Genomic DNA, 23,342 nt, shown 5'->3' with positions numbered 1-23,342 from the left:
TAAAATGAGGCTGGGGTGGCTGGGCGCGGTGGCTCACGCCTGTAATCCCAGCACTTTGGGAGGCCAAAGCGGGAAGATCACGAGGTCAGGAGTTCGAGACCAGCCTGGCCAACATGCTGAAACCCCATCTATACTAAAATACAAAAATTAGCCAGGCATGGTGGTGGGCACCTATAATCTCAGCTACTCAGGAAGCTGAGGCAGGAGAATTCCTTGAACCCGGGAGGCAGAGGTTGCAGTGAGCTGAGATCACGCCATTGCACTCCAGCCCAGGCTTTTTGCCACGTTGGCCAGGCTGGTCTCGAACTCCTGACCTCATGTGATCTGCCTGCCTCAGCCTCTCAAAGTGTTAGGATTACAGGCGTGAGCCACAGCGCCCAGCCTAGAAATTCTTCTTCAGTGGGTAAGTTCTATAAACTATAATCCTGCCATACATTTAAAATTTCCTGCAGAAGTTGCTACTTTTCTATACATCTCATGCAACAGTTCATATATACAAACGTTAACTTCTCTCTGCCTGTAGGACTCACTTATTACACATTACAAAAATAAATTTTTTTTAGATAAAATCTCACTGTGTTGCCCAGGCTGGCTTACTGCAGCCTTGCAGTGAGATCAAGCAATCCTCCCACCTCAGGCTCCCAAGAAGCTGGCACTACAGCTGCGCACAACCGTGCCCAGCTAATTTTTTTATTTTTTGTAGAGATAGGGTCTTGCCATGTTGGCCATGCTAGTCTCGAACTCCTAAGCTCAACCAGTCTATGCGCCGTGAAGCCCAGGTGGCTTCAAGGAAGAAATAATACTGATCTAAACAAACTCTTTAAGAAATAGAAGAGAATGAAGAACATATCAACTCAATTTATGAGGTTAACACTATCCTGATAACAAAACCACATGAAGACATTATGATAAAAAAAATAAAAACCAAAATCATTCATAAAACAGATATAAAAATCCATAATGAAATATTAGCAAATTGAACCCAGCAATGCAAAAAGGACAACAAAATGCAAAAATATGACCACAAAATGGGTTTAATAGCTATGCAAGGTTGGTTTAACTTTTTTTTTTTTTTTTGAGATGGAGTTTCACTCTTGTTGCCCAGGCTGGAGTGCAATGGCACAATCTTGGCTCACCACAGCTTCCACCTCCTGGGTTCAAGTGATTCTCCTGCCTCAGCCTCCCAAGTAGCTGGGATTACAGGCATGCACCACCATGCCTGGCTAATTTTTGTATTTTTAGTAGAGATGGAGTTTCTCCATGTTGGTCAGGCTGGTCTCAAACTCCCAACCTCAGGTGATCTGCCCACCTCGGCCTCCCAAAGTGCTGGGATTACAGGCATCAGCCACTGTGCCTGGCCGATTTAACATTAAAAGATCAATTAGTGTTATTCACTCCATTAACAGAATATATTAGATCAGTAGATACAGAAACAAGTTTTTGGCAATTATCCATACCCATTCCTGATATAAACTCTTAGTAAATTAGGAATGGAAGGGAGCTCAGTCAATCTGAGAAAGGGTATCTATGAATAACCAACAATTTACATAATAATTTATGGTAAAAGACTAAACACCTTTACCCTAAAATCAGAAAGAAGGCAAGAATGTCCATTTTCACTACTTTTATTCAACATTTTACTAGAAGACCTAGCCCTGATATAAAGCACTAATAACAATAAAAGCCATATAGATTGGGAAAAAACAAGTAAAGCTGTTTTATAAGGATAGATGACATGATCCTGTATATAGAAAATATTAAGGAACATATAAAAAAGCTAAAAGAACTAACAAGTAAATTTAGCAAGACTGCAGAACACAAGGTCAACGGTCTTTTTTTTTTTTTTTTTTTTTTTTTTTTTTTGAGAAAGGATTTCTCATTCTTTCGCCCAGGCTGGAGAGCAGTGGCACAATCATGGTTCAGGGTAGCCTTGACTTTCCGGGCTCAAGTGATCCTGTTACCTCAGCCTCCCAGGTAGCTGGGGCTCTGGGTATATGCCACCACATCCGAGTAATTTTTTGTAGAGACAGGGTTTCACCATGTTGCCCAGCTGGTCTCCAGCTCCTGGGATCAAGTGATCTCCCTGACTCAGCTTCCCAAAGTGCTGGCATTAAAGGAGTGAGCCAGCGTACCCAGCCATAAGGCCGGTGTTTTACAAGTGCATTTCTATGTATTAGCAACAAGCAACTGAAAAATGAAATAAAAATAATTCAATTTTTTGAGATGGAGTTTCACTCTGTCGCCCAGGCTGGAGTGCAGTGGTGCAATCTCGGCTCACTACGACCTCCGCCTCCCAGGTTCAAGCGATTATCTTGCCTCAGCCTCCCGAGTAGCTGGGACTACAGGCATAAGCCACCATGCCTGGCTAATTTTTTTTTTTTTTTTTTGTATTTTTAGTACAGATGAGGTTTCACCATGTTGGCCAGGCTGGTCTCCAACTCCTGACCTTGTGATCTGCCCGCCTCTGCCTCCCAAAGTGCTGGGATTACAGGTGTGAGGTACCATGCCTGGCCAAATAATTTTTTTTTTTTTTTTTTTCCATGATGGAGTCTCACTCTGGTCGCCCAGGCTGGAGTGCAATGGCACGATCTCGGCTCACTGCAACTTCCGCCTCCTGGGATCGAGTGATTCTGCCTGCCTTAGCCTATCGAGTAGCTGGGATTATAAGCGCCCACTACCACACCTGGCTAATTTTTGTATTTTTAGTAGAGATGGGGTTTTGCCATGTTGGCCAGGCTGGTCTTTAACTCCTGACCTCAGGTGACCTCCCACCTCGGCCTCCCAAAGTGCTGCGATTACAGGTATAAGCCACCACTCCCAGCCAAACAATTCAATATTTAAAGCGTACTGGAACATAAAATACTTTGGAATTGTAAGACACATGCAAGACCTGTGTGATAAAAACTACAAAATCCTGGTGAAAGAAACTAAAGATATAAGTAAATGAGGATATATACCATTATTATTGACTGGAAGATTCAACACTATTAAAATAATAATTCCCCACAGTTGAATTATATATAGAGTTTTAATACAATTCTAAGCAAAATGTGACATGGATGCTAAAATTCATATAGAAGTTCAAAGGACCTAAAATAACCAAAACACTTAAAACTCTTTTGGGGAAGAGGACTCTCCCTCTCAGATTTTAAGATTTTTTTTTTTTTTTTTTGAGACAGTCTCGCTCTGTCGCCCAGGCTGGAGTGCAGTGGCCGATTTTAAGACTTTTTTAAAGTTACAATAGTAAAGACAATAGTGTATTTGATACAAATTCTGTAGATTGCCGGGCGTGGTGGCTCAAGCCTGTAATCCCATCACTTTGGGAGGCCGAGACGGGCGGATCACAAGGTCAGGAGATCAAGACCATCCTGGCTAACGGTGAAACCCCGTCTCTACTAAAAATACAAAAAAATTAGCCGAGCGTGGTAGCGGGCGCCTGTAGTCCCAGCTACTCGGGAGGCTGAGGCAGGAGAATGGCGTGAACCCAGGAGGCGGAGCTTGCAGTGAGCCGAGATCGCACCACTGCACTCCAGCCTGGGTGACAGAGCAAGACTCCGTCTCAAAAAAAAAACAAAAAAACAAAAAAACAAAAAACAAATTCTGTAGATTAATGGAAGATAATTTAGAGTTCAGAAATATCCCTATACACATATACTTAATTGATTTTCAACAAAGTTACCACAGTAATTCAATGGGAAAAGAAAAATCTTTTCAACATATGGTACTAGAACTACACATGCATATTAAAAAACTTTAAGCTTTATCTCACACTGTAAACAAAAATTAACTCAAAATAAACCATAGACCTACATGTGAAAGCTAAAACTATAGAATTCCTAGGAAGAAAACATAGGAGAAGGCCAGGCATGGTGGCTCACATCTGTAATCGCAGCACTTTGGGAGGCCAAGGCAGAGGGATCACTTGAGGTCAGGAATTCGTGATCAGCCTGGCCAACATGGTGAAAACCCCTTTCTACTAAAAATAACAAAAAAATGAGCTGGGTGTGGTGGTGGGCGCCTGTAATCCCAGCTACTCTGGAGGCTGAGGAAGGAGAATCGCTTGAATACAGGAGGTGGAGGTTGCAGTGAGTCGAGATTGTGCCATTGCACTCCAGCCTGAGTGACAGATTGAGACTCAGTCTCAAAAAAAAAAAGAACAAACAAAAAAAGAAAATCTCTGTAACTTCAGGTAAAGATTTCTGGGATAATATACAAAAACACAAATCAGAAAAGAAAAAACTCAGATTTTTCATTGTAGCTTCAATTTGCATTCAACTCAACTTTTTAATTTTGATGAAATTTTATTATTTTTAAAAATTTTGATGAATTTTAAATACCACTACATATCCATCAGAATGGTCAGATTTAAAAGTCTGACAACAATGTTGGCAAGAATGAAAAGCAACCTTCAAAGCAACTGGTGGGAATGTAACTATGGTACAACCACTTTGAGAAAAGGTCTAGCAGTTTCTAAACTAAACACATACCCATAATATGACCAAAAAAATTCAAAACAAATGTCTGTGCAAAGACTTGTACAAGCTGGCTGGGCAAGGTGGCTCACGCCTACAATCCCAGCACTTTGGGAGGCCGAGGTGGGCGGATCACGAGGTCAGAAGATTGAAACCATCCTGGCTAACACAGTGAAACCCCATTTCAACTCAAAATACAAAAAAAATTAGCTGGGCATGGTGGCGAGCGCCTGTGGTCCCAGCTACCTGGGAGGCTGAGGCAGGAAAATGGCGTGAACCTGGGAGGCGGAGCTTGCAGTGAGCCGAGATTGCACCACTGCACTCCAGCCTGGGCGACAGAGCGAGACTCCATCTCAAAAAAAAAAAAAAAAAAAAAACAAAACAAAACAAAAAAACAAAAAAAACTTGTACAATCCTTGTTATTTATAATAAAAAGCAGTTTTATTTCTATTAGCCAACTATTTATTTATTTAAGACAGGGACTCCCTCTGTTGCCCACGCTGGAATGCAGTGGCGTGATCATAATTCACTGTAATTTTGAACTCCTGGGGCTCAAGCGATCCTCTAGCCTTGGCCTCCTGAAGTATTCAGATTACAGGCATGAGCCACCATGCTCTGGCCTGTAATAGCCAACACTGTAAAACTGCCACGTGTTCATCAGGGGGAGAATGCCTAAACTGTGGTATGTTCAGACAATGGAATACTACCCAGTAACAAAAAGGAATGATCTACTGATATCTGAAACAACAGGGATGAATCTCAAGAACAATGCACATGCTTAGTCACAGAAGGTTTACACAAGAGTCCATACTGTGTGATTCAAGTTCACGAACAGGTACAAGTAATCTTGAGTGAAAACAAAAGGTGACAGCCTCTGGGGTAATGGGTACTGGACTAAATAAAAAGGAGTACAGAAGTAACAATCTGGAATGATGCTATCTTGTATAAATTGATAAAGGTTTAGGTTACACAGGTATATTTCCCTCAAAACTCACTTAATGGTATACCTTAATTTTGTGTATTTCACTGTGTGTAAACTTTACAGAAAAAAGAATTAGGTGAGTTACAGTGGCTCATGCCTATTACCCCACTTTGGGAGGTCAAGGTGGGAGGGTTGCTTGAGGCCAGAAGTTTGAGACCACCCTGGGCAATGCAGCAAAACCCGTCTCCACAAAAAAATTTAAAAATTAGCTGGGCGTGGTGGTGCACAGTACTCAAGTGGTCACAGCTACTCAGGAGGCTAGAAGCAGGAGGACTGCTTGAGCCCAGGAGACTGAGGCTGCAGTAAGCTACAATTGCATCACTGTACTCCAAACTGCATGACAGACAGAGACTCTGTCTCAAATTAAAAAAAAAAAAATTGTAGTTGGGCAGTGGCAATGTGCCTATAGTTCCAGCTATGTGTGATGCTGAGGCGGGAGGACAGCTTGAATCCAGAAGTTCAAGATCAGCCTAGGAAACATGGGAAGATCTCATCTCATTTAAAAAAAAAAAAAAAAGTAAACATATTATATATATATGCATGATGAAGTGTTTGTGGGTGATGTCCACAATCTACTTCAAAATGCATTAAAAAATAAGATGGGGCTGGGCGTGGTGGTTCATCCCTGTAATCCCAGAACTTTGGGAGGTTGAGGTGGTTGGATCACCTGAGGCCAGGAGTTCGAGACCAGCCCGGCCAATATGGTGAAACTTCATCTCTACTAAAAATACAAAAATTAGCTGGGCATGGTGGCATGCACCTGTAATCCCAGCTACTCAGGAGGCTAAGGCAGGAGAATTGCTTGAACCTGGGAGGCAGAGGTTGCAGTGAGCAGAGATCACACCATTGTACTCCCAGGCAACAGGGTAAGACTCCGTCTCCAAAAAAAAAAAATCTGATGAATGGTAAGACAAATCCATAAATGGAAAAATACGTTAGAACTCAAATATAGCTGACTCCTGAACAATGCAGGGGTTAGGGATGCTGAGCCCCCTCCCTAACAGAGTTAAAAATCCATATATAACTTTCAACTCCCTGAAATGTAACTACTTATAGCCTACCACTAACTGGAAACCTTATAGATAACATAAACAGTCAATTAACAAATACTTTGTATGTTATATGTATTATATACTGTTTCTTCTTTTCTTCTTTTTTTTTTTTTTTTTTTGAGACAGAGTCTTGCTCTGTCACCTAGGCTGGAGTGCAGTCGCGCGATCTTGGCTCACTGCAACCTCCACCTCCCAGGTTTAAGCAATTCTCATGTCTCAGCCTCCTGAGTAGCTGGGATTACAGGCGCATACCACCACACCTGGCTAGTTTTTGTATTTTTAGTAGAGGGGGTTTCACCATGTTGGCCAGGCTGGTTTTGAACTCCTGACCTCAGGTGATGTACCCGCCTGAGCCTCCCATAGTGCTGGGATTACAGGCGTGAGCCACTGCACCCAGCCTATATATTGTATTATTACAATACAGTTAGCTAGAGAAAAGAATTTTTTTCCCCCCAAGACAGAGTTTTGCTTTTGTTACCCAGGCCGGAGTACAATGGCGCAATCTTCGCTCACTGCAACCTCTGCCTCCCAGGTTCAAGAGATTCTCCTGCCTCAGCCTCCCAAGCAGCTGGGATTACAGGCACTTGCCACCATGCTTGGCTAGTTTTTGTATTTTTAGTAGAGACAGGGTTTCACCATATTGACCAGGCTGGTCTTGAACGCCTGACCTTGTGATCTGCCCACCTCGGTCTCCCAAAGTGCTGGGATTACAGGTGTGAGCCACTGCACCGGGCTGAGAAAAGAAAATGTTATTAAGAAAATTGGCCAGGGCTGGGCATGGTGGCTCACACCTGTAATCCTAGCACTTTAGGAGGCTGAGGCGGGAGGATGACTTGAGGTCAGGAGTTCGAGATCAGCCTGGCCAACATGGTGAAACCTCGCCTCTACTAAAAATACAAAAATTAGCCAGGAGTGGTGGAACATGCCTGTAATCCCAGCTATTTGGGATGCTGAGGCAGAATAATCTCTTGAACCCCAGAGGTGCAGGTTGCAGTGAGCTGAGATTATGCCACTGCGCTCCAGCCTGGGCAACAGAGCGAGACTCTGTCTCAAAAAAAAAAAAAGAAAAGAAAAGAAAATCATAAGAAAGAGAAATATATTTACTATTCATTAAATGGATTACCATAAAGGCCTTCATCCCCATTGCCTTCACATTGAGTAGGCTGTGGAGGAGGAGGTGGGGTTGTCTTGCTGTCCCAGGGGTGGCAGAGAGAGGAGAGGTGGAGGAGATGGAAGGGGAGGCAGAAGAGACAGGCAACTGGGTGTAATTTTATGCAAATATGTCATAATTTGTGTCTGACATTTTTGCTTTTTCATTTCTCTAAAGTGTTTCTATATGGCACCAATCCTTCCACTATTTGCTTTCATTTCAGTGTCCGTTATCAAAGAAGCATCTATGACATAGAAGTCAAAAGCCCAATCCTGAATAACCTAAACCCTTCTGCTGGGTTGTCTAACATCCATTTGTTTTCTGCCACTGCTTCTTCTATGTCTCCTTCCTGGCACTGGTTGAGAAACATTCATGTCCACCCCACGTCATCTTCAGTTAATTCTTCTGGTGCGGTGTCTATTAGCTCTTGAACTTCTCCAAGATCTGTATCTCAAAACCCTTCACTCCCCACCCTTTTTGCCACATCCACTATCTCTTTAATGATTTCCTTGACTGTCACAAATCCTCTGAAGTCATGCACAACATCAGGACACAGTTTTCTCCAGCAGGAATTGTTTCAGGCTTGATGGTTTTCAAGGCTTTTTCTATACTAATGATGGCATTTCCAATGGTAGAATCCTTTTAGGCTTTCAAGATGTTCTCTCCATTAGGGTTTCTCTTCTGTAGTTTTGATAATACATACAGTACTCTGTGCAATGAACCTTAAAGGTCCTTATGACCCCCTGATCTAGAGGCTGACATTGTGTGTTTGGGGGCAAGTAGGCCACTTTGACACCTTCAGTATAGAAGTAATGGGGTTCTGGATAGCCAGGGCATTGTCGAATATCAAAAAAACTTTAAAAGGTAGTCCCTTACTGTCAAGGTACTTCCTGATTTCAGGGACACAGCATCAACAAAATCAATCTGGAAAAAAAGTTCCTGTTGTCCAGACCTTCTTGTTGTACTGGCAGCTGGTGTTTATCTTTTCTATCAAGGTGCATTAGCAGCTTTATAGATAAGGACTGTCCTGATCATAAACCCAAGTGCATTTGCACAAAATAACAGAGTTGTCTATCCCTTCCTGTTTAAATCCTGGTGTTCACTTCTTTTCCTTACTAAAAAACGTCCTCTGTGGCAGTTTTTTTTTTGTTCTTTTTTTTTTCTCCAGAAAAGGTATTTTCTTCTGCACTAAAAACCTGTTCAGGCAGGTATCCTTTCTCCTCAGTGGCACCCCCAGGTGCCACTCGTCTGCTGCCTCTTGGTTGGCAGAAGCTGCTTCTTGTGTTATCTTAACATTTTTAAAGCCAAAGCTCTTTCAAAAATTATCAAATCATTTTTTGCCAGAATTTCATTCTCCAGCTTTAGATCTTTCACTTTCCTTTTGCTTTGTTATATAATGTTTGCTTTTTCTCAAATCATAATATATGTCTTTTTTTTTAGTGGCGGGGGGATGGAGTCTTGCTGTGTCGCCCAGGCTAGAGTGCAGTAGTGTGATCTCAGCTCACTGCAACCTCTGCCTTCCAGGTTCAAGCAATTCTCCTGTCTCAGCCTCCTGAGTAGCTGGGACTACATACAGGCTCGTGCCACGATGCCCAGCTAATTTTTGTATTTTTAGTAGAGATGGGGTTTCATCATATTGGTCAGGCTGGTCTTGAATTCTTGACCTCAGGTGATCCACCCACCTCGGCCTTCCAAAGTGCTGGGATTACAGGCATGAGCCACCGCGCCCGGCCTGTAAGTATGTCTTATAGCAACCTTACACCTACATAAATGCTACATTTTATTATGAGATAAAAAGGTATTTCACAAAAAGTGCAAGGTTTTCATGCCTGCTGACGTAGCTACAGTGATGGCGTCACAAATTTTCTTTTTTTACAACACTCCTTACTGGATTAATTTATCTTGAAATGGCAGGCAACCACAATGGCGAACCTTGATCTATGGTACATATCAAGCTATTCAACTTTTTCTTGTAATATCATGACTTCGCTTCTTGGGAGCACTTGAAGCATCACTTCACATGAGTCTCATGGTGTTATGCAAGGTTTACTACAGTACTGGACTAAACACAATAAAAAATATGTGAGAACCGGTAGAGATCATTTTTTATTACAATACACAATTTACTAGAGAGACAAACTGCTCATGGAGATGACAGGCATTCTAAGCAGTACTTGCAACACTTGAGCTCACTGCCAGAGCAACAGGATGTGGCTACAAAATTATTACAGTAGTACAGTAGGCACTACAGTGATTTTATGCAGTTATGATTTAATATTGCATCATCATTACTTTTGTTTACACTTCTCTGGACTGTGAATAGTACCATATATGGCATGTAAGTGTATGCATAAATTTTAATCATTCATAATAGATTTGTATACATCTGATAGTACTAAATGATAAAATAGACTAGTGTCTACATATATTTTATATTTTCATGACATACCTTTTTCTTAATTTTTTCACTATTTCTTTTTTGTATGATTTTATTTATTTCCTCACTGGCACTGATCTACTGCACTTAAACATTTCCATCAGACTCAAAAAAATAATTTTATTTCAGGAGAAAGAAAAAATTTTACTTAGCTTTTGTTTATACTGTTTCATTATTAAGAGTATTTTTTTCTTTTTTTAAGAGATAAGATCTGGCCGGGCGCGGTGGCTCAAGCCTGTAATCCCAGCACTTTGGGAAGCCGAGACGGGCGGATCACGAGGTCAGAAGATCGAGACCATCCTGGCTAACACGATGAAACCCTGTCTCTACTAAAAAATACAAAAAACTAGCCGGAAGAGGTGGCGGGCGCCTGTAGTCCCAGCTACTCGGGAGGCTGAGGCAGGAGAATGGCGTAAACCCAGGAGGCGGAGCTTGCAGTGAGCTGAGATCCGGCCACTGCACTCCAGCCTGGGCGACAGAGCGAGACTCCGTCTCAAAAAAAAAAAAAAAAAAAAAGAGATAAGATCTTGCTATGTTGCCCAGGCTGATCTCCAATTCCTGGCTTCATACAATCCTCCTGCCTCAGCCTCCTGAGTAGCTGGGACTATAGGTATATGCCACTTCTCCCAGTTTGACTTTTTTTTGTTTTTTTTACTATAATGTAATGTGTTTTTATTCACCCATTGGAAAAGCCTTTGCTACATATTAATACAAACTTGTCACTAATAAATCTTTCTTTCAGTAAGAAAATAGTATGAGCATAACTTTGTGTGAGTTTTAATGTCCTGGAGCCTTGTTGCTTCATGTTTAAACTGCAGGTCAGTAGAAATTAAAATGAGGTAATATGGTATAATAGGCTTAACCCAGTAAGCGTACAATAAAGGATGGCTATTATTTTAACATGAATTCAACTGAAATACCGATAGGGGAATACCAATAACGTTTCCTATATAGCTTACAAATTGTTCTTTGTCATCTCTTCATCTGCCCAATGGGAATTAGAGCTAGCCTGTTAGGCTGCTTGACAGGACCACTGAATGCTGGAAATCAACCACACTCCATCCCCTCATTTAACAGATGGGAAAGCAGAGGCCCAGGGAGTTTGGGAAACTTGTCCACAAAGGGACAACTACTTTATGGCTGAACTGCGTCTAGGACCAGGTTCTCTTTATCGACATGAGTATCTCTTTCCTTTATATGCCCCTTCACGTTCACAAAGCAACTCCTCAGCTCCATGATTTTGTTTATTATGCTACATCACTCAGTTTATGAAAATGACTTTTTTTCCTCCTTTCTTGTGATTGGAAGTTTTTTTGCATTCTTGTGGCAGCTGAATCCATACTAACCCTTAAGTTGAAAAAAATATATATAAAAATACACACACACACACACGTGAACATGTGGAAGAAACAGCACTAGGTCTCCCTGGACAACCCAGTGCAGGCCACACCCTGGCAGTCACAGAGCACACATCAGAAATTGTCTTCCCATGTGAACTGCTTTCGACACTTCAATGCTAAAGAGCTCAGAGGTGCTTCCACTTTGAAAGAAGCCCGGGAACATTTGTAGCCTACCCATTAATGTGTCTCATTTTGAGACAGAACAGTGAGCAGGTAAACCAGCTGCTCTTCATGTACTTCTTGCCGTAAGTCCTTCAAAGAATGAAGAGTGAAGACAATTCATTTCTCCTCCTGGAACTTCTTATTCTTCTGCTTTTTTAAAGGTTGCTATGTTCAGGTATAGGGATAAGACATTATAAAAGATAAAGGATATCATGTGAGGGAGGAAATCAGACAATCCAAAAAAATCTGTAGAAATTAAAAATCAAAACATGCGGGCAAGGTAGGAGGCAACACATTCTTGCCACAGAGCTGTTCCTCAAAGGCAGGAATGAAAAACGAAAAACAAAAAAAAAGACCTCAGCTGCATAATGAAGCTGGGGTCTTGGCCTGACAGCTTTAAATAGCCTTAAAACTGGGCTGGGCATCAAGCGTCTTTTCCAGAATAGGCCAAGGAAGACAAGTCTGGTTTGGTTTTTAAGGCCTTAGTGAGCTCTGCAGCCAGCAGATCATGGAGGGACACGCTATCGTGGGAGTACACCCAGTTTTTCCCAGTCCAGTCATAACGCTTGAGTCCACTGGGTGGAGAAGATAACTAGATTTGCTTGTTTGGCATCTGCTTGTTGATCACGTAGGTTCCTAGATCTCCACTCAGTTTACCAGTTAAGACACCACTCCCAAAGGAAACATCATAATCCTCAAACGTGTATGGCTTGTCTGTAAGGTCTTCAAAAAACTCTGCTAAACAGTCCAGTGATTCCTCTGCTAGTCTTTCATAGGTAGTCTCATCTAGAGAGGCTGGGTGGCCCAAACTTCCTGATTTCCTCAAATTCATCCAATAGACACTCTGCTTTTTGACATTCCGAATCTGGTTGAGGCCACGGAGGCTCAAACTGGCATGGTGGGGCGTGCAGGCCACGGTGATTCCAGTGCACAGGCCCCGGCAGCCACAGAGCGGGGCCAATTCCACTGGCTGCAGGGCCCGGGTGAACAATGTTTTCAATATTTCTAGGCTGTGTAGTTTATTTGTTTTGCAAACAGTAGCAAATCTCCAAAATTTTTCCAATTTATTTATTGAAAAAAAAATTGTGTCTTAAGTGGAACTGCACAGTTGGCCCATGCAGTGGTACAATCAGAGTTCACTGCAGCCTCAAACTCCTGGGCTCAAGCAATTCTCCCACCTTAGCCTCCTGAAGAGCTGGGACTATAGGCACATACCACTACATTTGGCTAATTTTTAAAATTTCTTTGTAGAAATGAGGTCTCACTATGTTGCCCAGGCTGTTCTCAAACTTCTAGCCTGAAGTGATGCTCCTGTCTTGGCCTCCCAAAGTGCTGAGATTACAGGTGTGAGCCACTGCGCCTGACCCATTGCAGTTCTTTTACATTTTAAAATTACCATAATAAAATGGAAAGAAATAATATTTTGAAACCAAAAGTTGCAAAAGATTTTTTTAACTGTTCAGGCATATTTGAAAAAACATTTTACTTACAGAAGTGAAAAATATAATGGCTAAAATATTTAAAATCTCAAGGAAGTGTTATATAGGTACATGCATACACAAAAAATAAACAGCTAGAAAAGTGCACTATCAAGTCAAGCAAAAGACTTGAACACATTCTTTACAAAGAGAAAAACAGAAGAACACTTATGAGAAGTTGCTCAACCTCAATAGTAATCCTGGAAATAAAAATTCAAACCACAATGACCTACCACTTTACACTCAGCAGATTCACAAAAACTATAAAGTATGACTGCAACAAGTGTTGGAAAGGAAGGATTACAGAAATAGCAACTCTTACATCCTGCTAGTATGAGTGTAAACTGATACAACTGCTTTGGAACACAGTCTGGCATTACCTAGCAAAGTTAAATATGCTTATATCCTCTGATCTTGCAATTCTACTATTACGTATATTCCTCAGAGAAAATCTTATATATGTGTACCAGGAAACTGATAAAAGAATTTCACAGCAACATCATTTTTTTTTTTTTTTTCCCCAAGACTGAGTCTTGCCTGTTGCCCAGGTTGGAGTACAGTGTTATGATCTCGGCTCACTGTAACCTTCGCCTCCTGGGTTCAAGCAATTCTCTTTCCTCAGCCTCCCGAGTAGCGGGGATTACAGGTGCATGCCACCATGTCTGGCTAATTTTTGTAATTTTAGTAGAGACAGGATTTCATCATGTTGGCCAGGCTGGTCTTGAACTCCTGACCTCGTGATCTGCCCACCTCGGCCTCCCAAAGTGTTGGGATTACAGGTGTGAGTCACTGTATTTATATAACAATAAATCACTTATATAACAAATGGCCAGCATCATTTATATAATAATAAAAACTTGGAAGCAACCCAAATGTCCATTATCAGAATAAGTAATCTGCAATGTACAGTCAAATAATGCCTAGTGTTGTATAGTCAAACAAAATGAATGAATGAAAGCTATAGTCAATCAACATGGGTCAATCTCAGGAATAAAACATTGGCAAAAAGGAAGTTGCAGAAGAATACACACAATATGGATTCATAAATATGTTGCGTAGGAATAGAAATACATGCTGCAAAACTATAAAGAAAAGTGAAGGATTTAAAAAAAAATTCAGGGCCGGGTGCAGTGGCTCACGCCAATAATCTCAGCGCTTTGGAAACCCAAGGCGGGTGGATCACCTGAGGTCAGGAGATCGAGACCAGCCTGGCCAACATGGTGAAACTCTGTCTCTACTAAAAATACAAAAAATTAGCTAGGTGTAGTGGTGGGCGCCTATAATCCCAGCTACTACCTGGGAGGCTGAGCCAGGAGAATTGCTTGAACCTGAGAGGCAGAGGCAGACGTTGCAGTGAGCTGAGATCGGGTCACTGCACTCCAGCCTGGGCAACACGAGTGAAACTCCATCTTTAAATAAATAAATAAATACAATTCAGGATGTGAGTTTCATTTGAGAGGGAGATAGGATCAGGGAGGTATTGAAAATGTTCTACTTTTATTTTTTTTATTTTTTGAGATGGAGTTTCACTCTTATCGTCCAGGCTGGAGTGCGATGGTGCAATCTCTGCTCACTGCAACCTCAGCCTCCTGGGTTCAAGCAATTCTCCTGCCTCAGCCTCCAGAGTAGCTGGGATTACAGGTGCATGCCACTATACCTGGCTAATTTTTTTATTTTTAGTAGAGAAGGGGTTTCAGCATGTTGGCCAGGCTGGTCTCCAACTCACGACCTCATGTTCCACCAGCCTCGACCTCCCAAAGTGCTGGGATTACAGGCAGGAGCCACCAAGCCCAACCAGAAAATGTTCTACTTTTAAACAAAGGATAGATACTCAGATGTGCCTTAATATTGTCAATCTTTATACTTTACATATCCATTTGTGAATATATATTTTTTTACTTAACAGACCAGTGTGAAAGTACATTTGTAAATATCATTTTGAATTTGTCCAAAATAATATTATTTTATTATAATCTTATTTTATACAGGTAAAATATAATACATGTTCTTAAATACCTAAAATGATAAAATTCATCTTTAATAATGTTCTTTGCCTACCCGAAAAATCTTGTGCATCCTCATGGTGGCTGAACAAAAGATAAATCTTGTGAGGAGCAAGCGAAGAAATTCATCTCCAAAAAACTGGAGAAATGCCTGATCTGCAAAGAGGAGAAAAGTGACAGTAAAAAGATGCTTAAATGGAAATTGTGTTTCAAAGGGGAAGGAAACTTCAGGAAAGCCTTCTCAACTTTCCTGCCTGGGACACATACCTTTAAAAATTCAAACAATTTAAAGTAAGTAACCATTTTAAGCCATTATAGTACATTCTGTTAAATGTGCAGTTAGATTAGGAGGGTACCTATTGAACGTGAATGAGTCAGTAGCTGGGCAATATCACGGTTGATTTTCCGAAGATATTCTTGACACTTTTCCCAAAGGCCTCTGCGCATGCTTGACAATCCAGAGACAAATAGGAAGGCCATTAGAGGATTGTTCAAAAAGAGAGTGAAGAGGCTACCTCGCTGAGATTGATCTGTAATAACAAACATGTTATATATATAGATAATAGTTTTGCAAAAAATAAGAGATACATATGAGGAACATTTTAATATACTGATAATATATAAAACTAAAGCTATCTCATTAAATCATAATTCAACAAAGCAGATTCTTCATGAAACTACAAAAACGTTGGTATGTTGCTTTCTGCTGAATAAACTTAAGAGCCTAGCAAACTTAAGAGAAATGGAAAACGAACATATTTCTTACCATTTTTTGCCCTCAATTAACAAATTTCATCCAAATATGGCAAGTGTTGGATGATGGGTTATCTGTGATAGAATTCTCTGATGAGTGTTAGAAATGCCGGTCTTTTTCATTCTCCTCTGAGTTGCTCTCTCTGAGTTGCTCTTTCCCTTCCTATCCCTTAAATATGAGTAGTTTCTTTCTTTGGCCCCATACATTGCTGACTGCTCTTACTCCCATGATTTTAGTTACCATTTATATGCCTATGAATTTATAATTCTCTATCAGCAGCCTAACAGGTCTGGCACCGCTCTGTCCTGCGGTAGATACTCAAAATGTGACTAGATGAGTAAATACACACTGGATTTCAAAGCTTTAGTACAAAACGTCATTGTTAACACTAATTTCACCTGTTTCTTTTTACTGTTTTTTATGTAGGTACTAGAAAATTTAATGACTCAGACTCTATTTCTTTTAAGTACTGCTGCTCTAGGCTACTCTATTCAACCTAACTCTCAAAGGCACCTCAAACTCAACAGGTCAACAACTCAAAGTAAATTATTTCCCCTTTTGTTCTCTACAAATATGCTTCTCATCAAGTATTGTCATTTCTACCAGCATCTCAGCCAGAAACCACGAAGTCTATTCCTGCCTTCCTTCCCCACACCTAGTCCATCACAAAGTCCTACTGGTTCTATGGGCTTAGTATCTTTGCAGTCGGCTACTAGTCATTGTGCTATCTCCAGCCATCTCCCTGTTTTCATCCATGCCCCTCCCCAGTTCATTCTCCAGGAGGTTAACTGAATGCTCTTTCATGCTACTCTTCTGTTTAAATCTTTTGACAGTACAAGTTGAGTATCCCTTATCCAAAATGCTTGGGGCCAGAAGTGTTTTGGATTTTGGATTTTTTGGGATTTAGAATATTTGCATATACATAATGAGATGTCCTGGGGACAGGTCCCAAGTCTAAACACGAAGTTTATTCATGTTTAATATGTACCGTATACACATAACCTAAAGGTAACTTTATAGAATATTTTAATTAATTTTGTACATGAAACAAACTTTGTACTAAGTACTGATATGTGGAATTTTTCACTTTCAGTGTTGTGTTGATACTCAAACTTTTGAATTTTGGAGCATTTCAGATTTTAGGATTAAGGATGCTCAACCTGTATCCCATTGTCTTCCACTTAAATTACTTAACAAATCTTAGAAGTTATTTCATAATTCAATCACACAATCTCAAAGTCTACCCTTTAGCTAGAAGGAATGACTAATTTCTCTATGTACTCGGCCAGGGGTGGTGGCTCACACCTGTAATTCCAGCACTTTGGGAGGCCAAGGTGGGCGGACCACTTGAGGTCAAGCGTTCGAGGCCAGCCTGGCCAACATGGCGAAACCCTGTCTCCAGTAAAAATACAAAAGTAGACCAGGCACGGTGGCTCACGCCTGTAATCCCAGCACTTTGGGAGGCCAAGGCAGGCGGATCACGAGGTCAGGAGTTTGAGACCAGCCTGGCCAACATAGAGAAAACCCGTCTCTACTAAAAATACAACAAAATTAGCTGGGAGTGGTGGTGAGTGCCTGTAATCCCAGCTATTTGGGAGGCTGAGGCAAGGAGAATCGCTTGAACTTGGGAGGCAGAGGTTGCAGTGAGCCGAGATTGTGCCACTGCATCTAGCCTGGGGGACAGGGCAAGACTCCATCTCAAAAAATAAAAAAAATTTCTCTACGTGCTCCCTAAGCTGTCTTATCTCATGGCCACAGCACCTGCAAATTCTCAGCTGGAACACTCTTGCTCAGTCATTTCCCACCCCCATCTAGTTCTCCATGTTCTTAACGTCCACGTTAGACATTATCTCATACCCTTCCCTCGTCTTCAGTGTGCTGCTAGTCAGGAGTTCCTCATCCATTAGCATGCATCCTCCTGTGAATCACTTATAATAACTGCCCATCAGGCTGTCTCTGTCTGCCACAGGACATTTGGCTGTGTGAAGAATGTAACTGTGCTTGTCAGGTCACAGTGCTATCTCCAGTGCCTAGCACAGTACCTGATAATAAATGTTGAATAGCACTGGGAGGCCAAGGCAGGCAGATCTCTTGAGCCCAGGAGTTTGAGACCAGCCTAGGCAACATGGCGAGACCCAGTCCCTACAAAAAAAAATACAAAAATTAGCTGGGTGTGGCAGTGTGTACCTGTAGTCCCAGCTATTTGGGAGGCTGAAGTGGGAGGATCACCTAGCCCAGGAGGTAGAGGCTGAAGTGAGCTGTGATCACACAACTGCACTTCAGCCTGAGTGACAGAGTGAGACCCTGTCTCCAAAAAAAAAAAAAAAAAAAAAAAAGTTGAATAAATGAAGTAACTCTTGGCTAATGAGAGAACTAAAGGCTTTAGATCTCAAAAGTGCTTACTGATCAGCTAGTTTTGCACCCACGTGGAGGGCCCTCCCCTTTTGCAGAGGTGAGTAGCAATAATACCTATGGATAAATCCAAAACATTTCTCACAAAAGAATTTTGAATCTGCTTTTGTAATTGAACAATTAATTTAAGGTGTTAGAGGTCTAAGCTTTGTAGCATAAAGATAAGAAACTGGGTCAAAATGTGTTAAGGACATGTATTACAACTAAGCATAATCATAATAATGAGAGCACATATTGAGTAGTTACTACATACCCAGCATTATTCTATGAGGTAGATACTATTATTATTTCCATTTGATAGATGAAGAAACTGAGGCACAGAATGGCTGAATAATTTCCCAAGGTCACACAGCGAGTAAGTGGCTGAGTCGGGATTCAAATTCAGTCAGTTTGCCTCCAAAGTCTGTGTTTTTCTCTTCTATACAATGAAGTCTTTCAGACCAAATAATCTTGGTATTAACCCATTTGACCATGTAAATTTAAAAACTACGTAATGATAGGACAGAATGATAGCAGAAAGTACTGTTGAGTAACTGAAAGAGATTACATTCCTCCAGAAATGATAAGAAACAGGATAACAAAATCTTCAAAGCAGGAGAATTTTACCGTTGTTTGAAGGTAAGTTCTATCCCTTAGTAATTTACTTTTGGATACATGAAGTTAATATTTCTACATGTTTTTCCCTGTTAAACAGCAGAACTTACCTTAAAACAACGGTGAAAGCCTCCAGCTTCTCTCAGGCATTCAAATGCTGACCATCACTTCCTGTGTCAAACTATGTCAGCAGACAGGACTTCTGGCTGGGAAGTAGCAGTAAAATGCCATCTCCCACAGAGAGACATCAGCACTATTCACAGTTAGGGAGATAGTGAAACAGTGACAAGTACTGCTAAAACAGTGTTACGGTTGTTTAGTATTTTACCTACTAAATGACTGGGAGTTAGAATTAGATTTTATGTGTCACTAATTAAAGACAAACTATTAAGGACAAAAAGTCTTTCGATTCTCAGCCATTTAAGAAATGGCCAAAACACTAACCTGTCTCTCTGGCAGACTTAAAAGAGGTTCTTTTATTTTAAAATTACAACAAGGCAAAAATGTGAATAAAAGAAACACTTTAAGTTGTGCCAGTTACGTTATCCTAACTCTGAGGCATAGACTGAGAAGTTTCCTAGACCAGCAATCTTATAGTCTTAAAAGATGCCTTGGATCTTTTAAAACATGCCTGCAAAGATATAGGAAGACCATGCTATACGGATATGACCAGCAAACAAACACCTGTAAAACAAATTTTAAAATTTACAAATCATGAGTTCCCCATCAGCAAGGAACAAAACCACTTCTTTCTCAGGGATGAATTATCTCAAGGCCTAATGGTAGCACATTAAGGGATCCTGGTTGTTGGCAAGGCTTCTGGGTATATTTCAGAGCGACACCTGCCACATTAAACATTATAAATCCACATACGATCATTATGGGAGGAAAAAACAAAGATCAGTACTATTCAAAATGTAGATAGTGTTTATTTGCAACCTATGGCTGTAACAGGCAATGAGGGTACATACCTTGTAAAGCTTTTGGATATGCTGTAGGAGAAAGCAAGCAGACTAGTGGTTGTCCAAACAAGTTTGTGAAATTCTGTAATATATAAGAATTTAAAACTTGCATTAAAGATTTGATAGTTATTTAGTAATTTTCCAAAGTATATTTTTAGTGAATAGATTGGGCCCTTAAACTCATAAATAGATGCAGAAACATCAGCAACAGCTAAGGAGACTGCCATTCATATATAAGTACCATGCATGATAGGCTTTTTTTTTTTTTTTTTTTTTTTTTTTTTTTTTGAGATGGAGTCTCGCTCTATTGCCCAGGCTGGAGTGTAGTGGCACGATCTCTGCTCACTGCAAGCTCCGCCTCCCAGGTTCACCCCATTCTCCTGCCTCAGCCTCCTGAGTAGCTGGGACTACAGGCGCCCGCCACCGTGCCCGGCTAATTTTTTGTATTTCTAGTAGAGACGGGGTTTCACCGTGTTAGCCAGGATAGTCTCGATCTCCTGACCTCATGATCCACCCGCCTCGGCCTCCCAAAGTGCTGGGATTACAGGCGTGAGCCACCGCGCCCGGCCCATAATAGGCTTTCATAAAGGCTCTCAATCGAAATAGTTTAGTGAGTGAACTATTGATTTTTTTAAACACCATGCATAAACATGATTGTACTTTTGCAAGGAGAAGTCATCTGGCTGTATACCAAGAGGCCACTCCATCGAGCAACACACATTGGTATCTATAAAGGTGAACTTTCCAAGATCCAGGATCTGGCTTTCAGCTCCAAAACCTGATTCCTGGTGTCATCTCTTATTGTGGGTCATAATAACTGCTCTCATGGAATGACGTAAAGACCAGAATGTCAATGTGTGATTTACAGTAACAAGCTGATACTAAAACTAAAGCACTCTGCATAATCATATCCTTTTCCTGAAGGTATATCTACAAGGGAAGTAAAATCATAAGCTGTGTGGTAAAGCAACAAGAAAAATAAAACTCCCAGGAGTGAACTTAGTAAGAAATAAAAACTCAAACAACAAAAAAAATTTTTTAAATACTCCTGAATGATAAAATGAAGACGAACAAATGTGAAGACATACCATGTTCTTTTTTTTTGAGTCTCGCTCTTGTCGCCCAGGCTGGAGTGCAATGGCACGATCTCAGCTCACTGTAACCTCCACCTCCCTAGTTCAAGCAATTCTCTTGCCTCAGCCTCCCCAGTAGCTAGGACTACAGGTGCATGCCACCACATTTGGCTAATTTTTGGATTTTTAGTAGAGACAGAACTTCGCCATGTTGCCCAGGCTGGTCTTAAACTCATGAGCTCAAGCGATCCACCCACCTCAGTCAGCCTCCCAAAGTGCTGGGATTACAGGCATGAGCCACCATGCCCAGCCAAGACACTATGTTCTCAGAGATAAAACAATTCTAAAATGTCATTACACTAACTTATTAAAATTTAAACCAACCTCAATAAAAATAGTCACAGACTTTTTTTCCTACAACTGAAAAAAGTAATTGTAAAGTTCATATGGAGAAATTGGATTACCCAAGAGAACTCTGAAAAACAGCAGAGGGGGAACTAGACTCATCAGATATTGAAACATACTTTACACCTCAGTAAGGCCAGGCACAGTGGCTCACGCCTATAATCCCAGCTCTTTGGGAGGTGGGAGAATCACTTGAGCCCAGGAGTTTGAGACCAGCCTGGGCAAAATAGTGAGACCCCGACTCTACAAAGAATAGAAAAATTAGCCGAATGTGGTAATACATGCTTGCAGTCCCAGCTGCTTGGGAGGTTGAGGTGAGAGGGTCACTTGAGCCAGGGAGGTCAAGGCTACAACGAGCTATGATTATGCCACTGCACAACACCCTGGGCAACAGAGCGAGACCCTGTCTCAAAACAAAAAACAAAACAAAAGAAAAACCTCAGTAATTAAAGTGGTGCTGGTATAAGAGTAGGCAGAAAATCAATGGAACAGAATGAAAAGTCCAGAATTAGACTCCAAAACATTCAGGACTTATGTATACATGACAATAATGACACCTCAGATTGGCTGGAAAAACTGAATAGCCATATGAAAGAAAGTTGGCTCCATACTTCACACCACACATTAGGACAAATTCCAAATATATCAAAAATGTAAATGTAAAAAATTAAACAATAAAAGTGGTGAAAGAAAACATAGTAATTATTTTTTTGACCTAGACTTTCCTGTTATGATTAACTATGATTGATAAACCTAGTTACATAAAAATCAAAAGCTTATGAATGGTAAAACATAGCATAAACAAAATCAAAAGTCAAATAATGAACTAAAGAAAATATCTGGAACTCACATTACAAAGGATTAATCTCATAATATTGAAAGAGCCTCTCAGCCGGGCACATTGGCTCACACCTGTAATCCCAGGACTTTGGGAGGCCAAGGTGGGCAGATCACCTGAGGTCAGGAGTGGAGACCAGCCTGGCCAACATGATGAAACCCTGTTTCCACTAAAAACATAAAAATTAGCCGGGCGTGGTAGTGCATGTCTGTAATTCCAGCTACTTGGGAAGCTGAGGCAGGAGAGTCACTTGAACCCGGGAGGTGGTGGCTGCAGGGAGCCAAGATCACACCACTGCACTCCAGCCTGGGTTATAGAGCAAGACTCTATCTCAAAAAAAAAAAAAAAAAAAAAAAAAAAATTCCATTTTTAACCTATCAGTTTAGCAAAATTTCTAAAAGTTTGAGAATATACACTGTTGGCAAGAATGTGGGGAAATACACATATGTAGGTGACAGGAGTATACATTGGTATGAACACTTCAGAAGACAATTTAATTTGGCAGCATCTATTACACTCAAATGCATATATCATTAATGCAGAAGTTCCCAAACTAGAAATTTTCCCTACAGATACACTATGCAACCAATAAAATTACGTAAGTATTAAGTTATTCCTCGAAGCCTTGTTAGTAATAGTGAAGGAATGGAAATAACACAACCAAATGACCAGCAATACAGGATTGGTATAATAAATTATGCTACAATAATACAATGGAATAAGCAGTAGCTATAAAAAAGAATGAAGAAGTTCTTTATGAACAGGTATGAAAGGCCTCCAACACTTTTTTTCTTTTTTTTTTTTTGAAACAGAGTTTCACTCTGTCACCCAGGCTAGAGTGCAACCTCCACCTCTCGGCTCACGGCAACCTCCGCTGCCCAAGTGATTCTTGTGCCCCAGCTTCCTGAGTAGCTAGGATTACAGGAGAATGTCATTGTGCCTGGCTAAGTTTTGTGTTTTTAGTAGAGACGGGGTTTCGCCATATTGACCAGGCTGGTCTTGAACTCCTGACCTCAAGTGATCAGCCCATCTTCAGCCTCCCAAAGTGCTAGGATTACAAGTGTGAGCCACCAGGCCCAGCCTCAATACTTCTTATTAAATGAAAAAAGATATGGTGCAATGTGGTATAAGATGTTACTACTATTTATATAACTAAGAAAACTAAAGA

The 23,342-nt window shown here is 40.9% G+C and overlaps 2 protein-coding genes and 1 pseudogene across 12 annotated transcripts in view; all 3 read right to left on the bottom strand.

Moving 5' to 3' along the window:
• SCAI (suppressor of cancer cell invasion) overlaps window positions 1-23,342 on the bottom strand; it is a 200,490-nt gene that overhangs the window by 10,927 nt on the left and 166,221 nt on the right. For 3 of the 7 annotated variants that reach the window (XM_050760601.1, XM_050760600.1, XM_050760602.1), the window contains 3 exons: window positions 19,868-19,940; window positions 15,493-15,666; window positions 15,192-15,292 (listed from right to left, as the gene is read on the bottom strand). In XM_050760601.1, coding sequence (XP_050616558.1) covers window positions 15,192-15,292; window positions 15,493-15,666; window positions 19,868-19,940 — 348 coding nt within the window. The other 4 variants (XM_050760604.1, XM_050760606.1, XR_007719683.1 and 1 more) reach the window with 3 other exon arrangements.
• RPL35 (ribosomal protein L35) overlaps window positions 1-23,342 on the bottom strand; it is a 199,427-nt gene that overhangs the window by 103,202 nt on the left and 72,883 nt on the right. Inside the window, exon 1 of one of the 5 annotated variants that reach the window (XM_050760628.1) lies at window positions 8,396-8,405. The exons of the other annotated variants lie outside the window; for them this stretch is intronic. The gene's annotated coding sequence lies outside the window, so the exon portion shown is untranslated. Of the gene's footprint in view, window positions 1-8,395; window positions 8,406-23,342 lie in introns of those variants that run through there. 5 annotated transcript variants of the gene reach the window in all.
• Window positions 10,608-13,510, bottom strand: LOC126937836 (frataxin, mitochondrial-like; annotated as a pseudogene).

This window comes from Macaca thibetana, chromosome 15, assembly GCF_024542745.1.
Source record: "Macaca thibetana thibetana isolate TM-01 chromosome 15, ASM2454274v1, whole genome shotgun sequence".
NCBI classification, from domain to species: domain Eukaryota; kingdom Metazoa; phylum Chordata; class Mammalia; order Primates; family Cercopithecidae; genus Macaca; species Macaca thibetana.
Note: the sequence above shows the minus strand (reverse complement) of the source record. Positions and strands in the feature narration are given on the sequence as shown.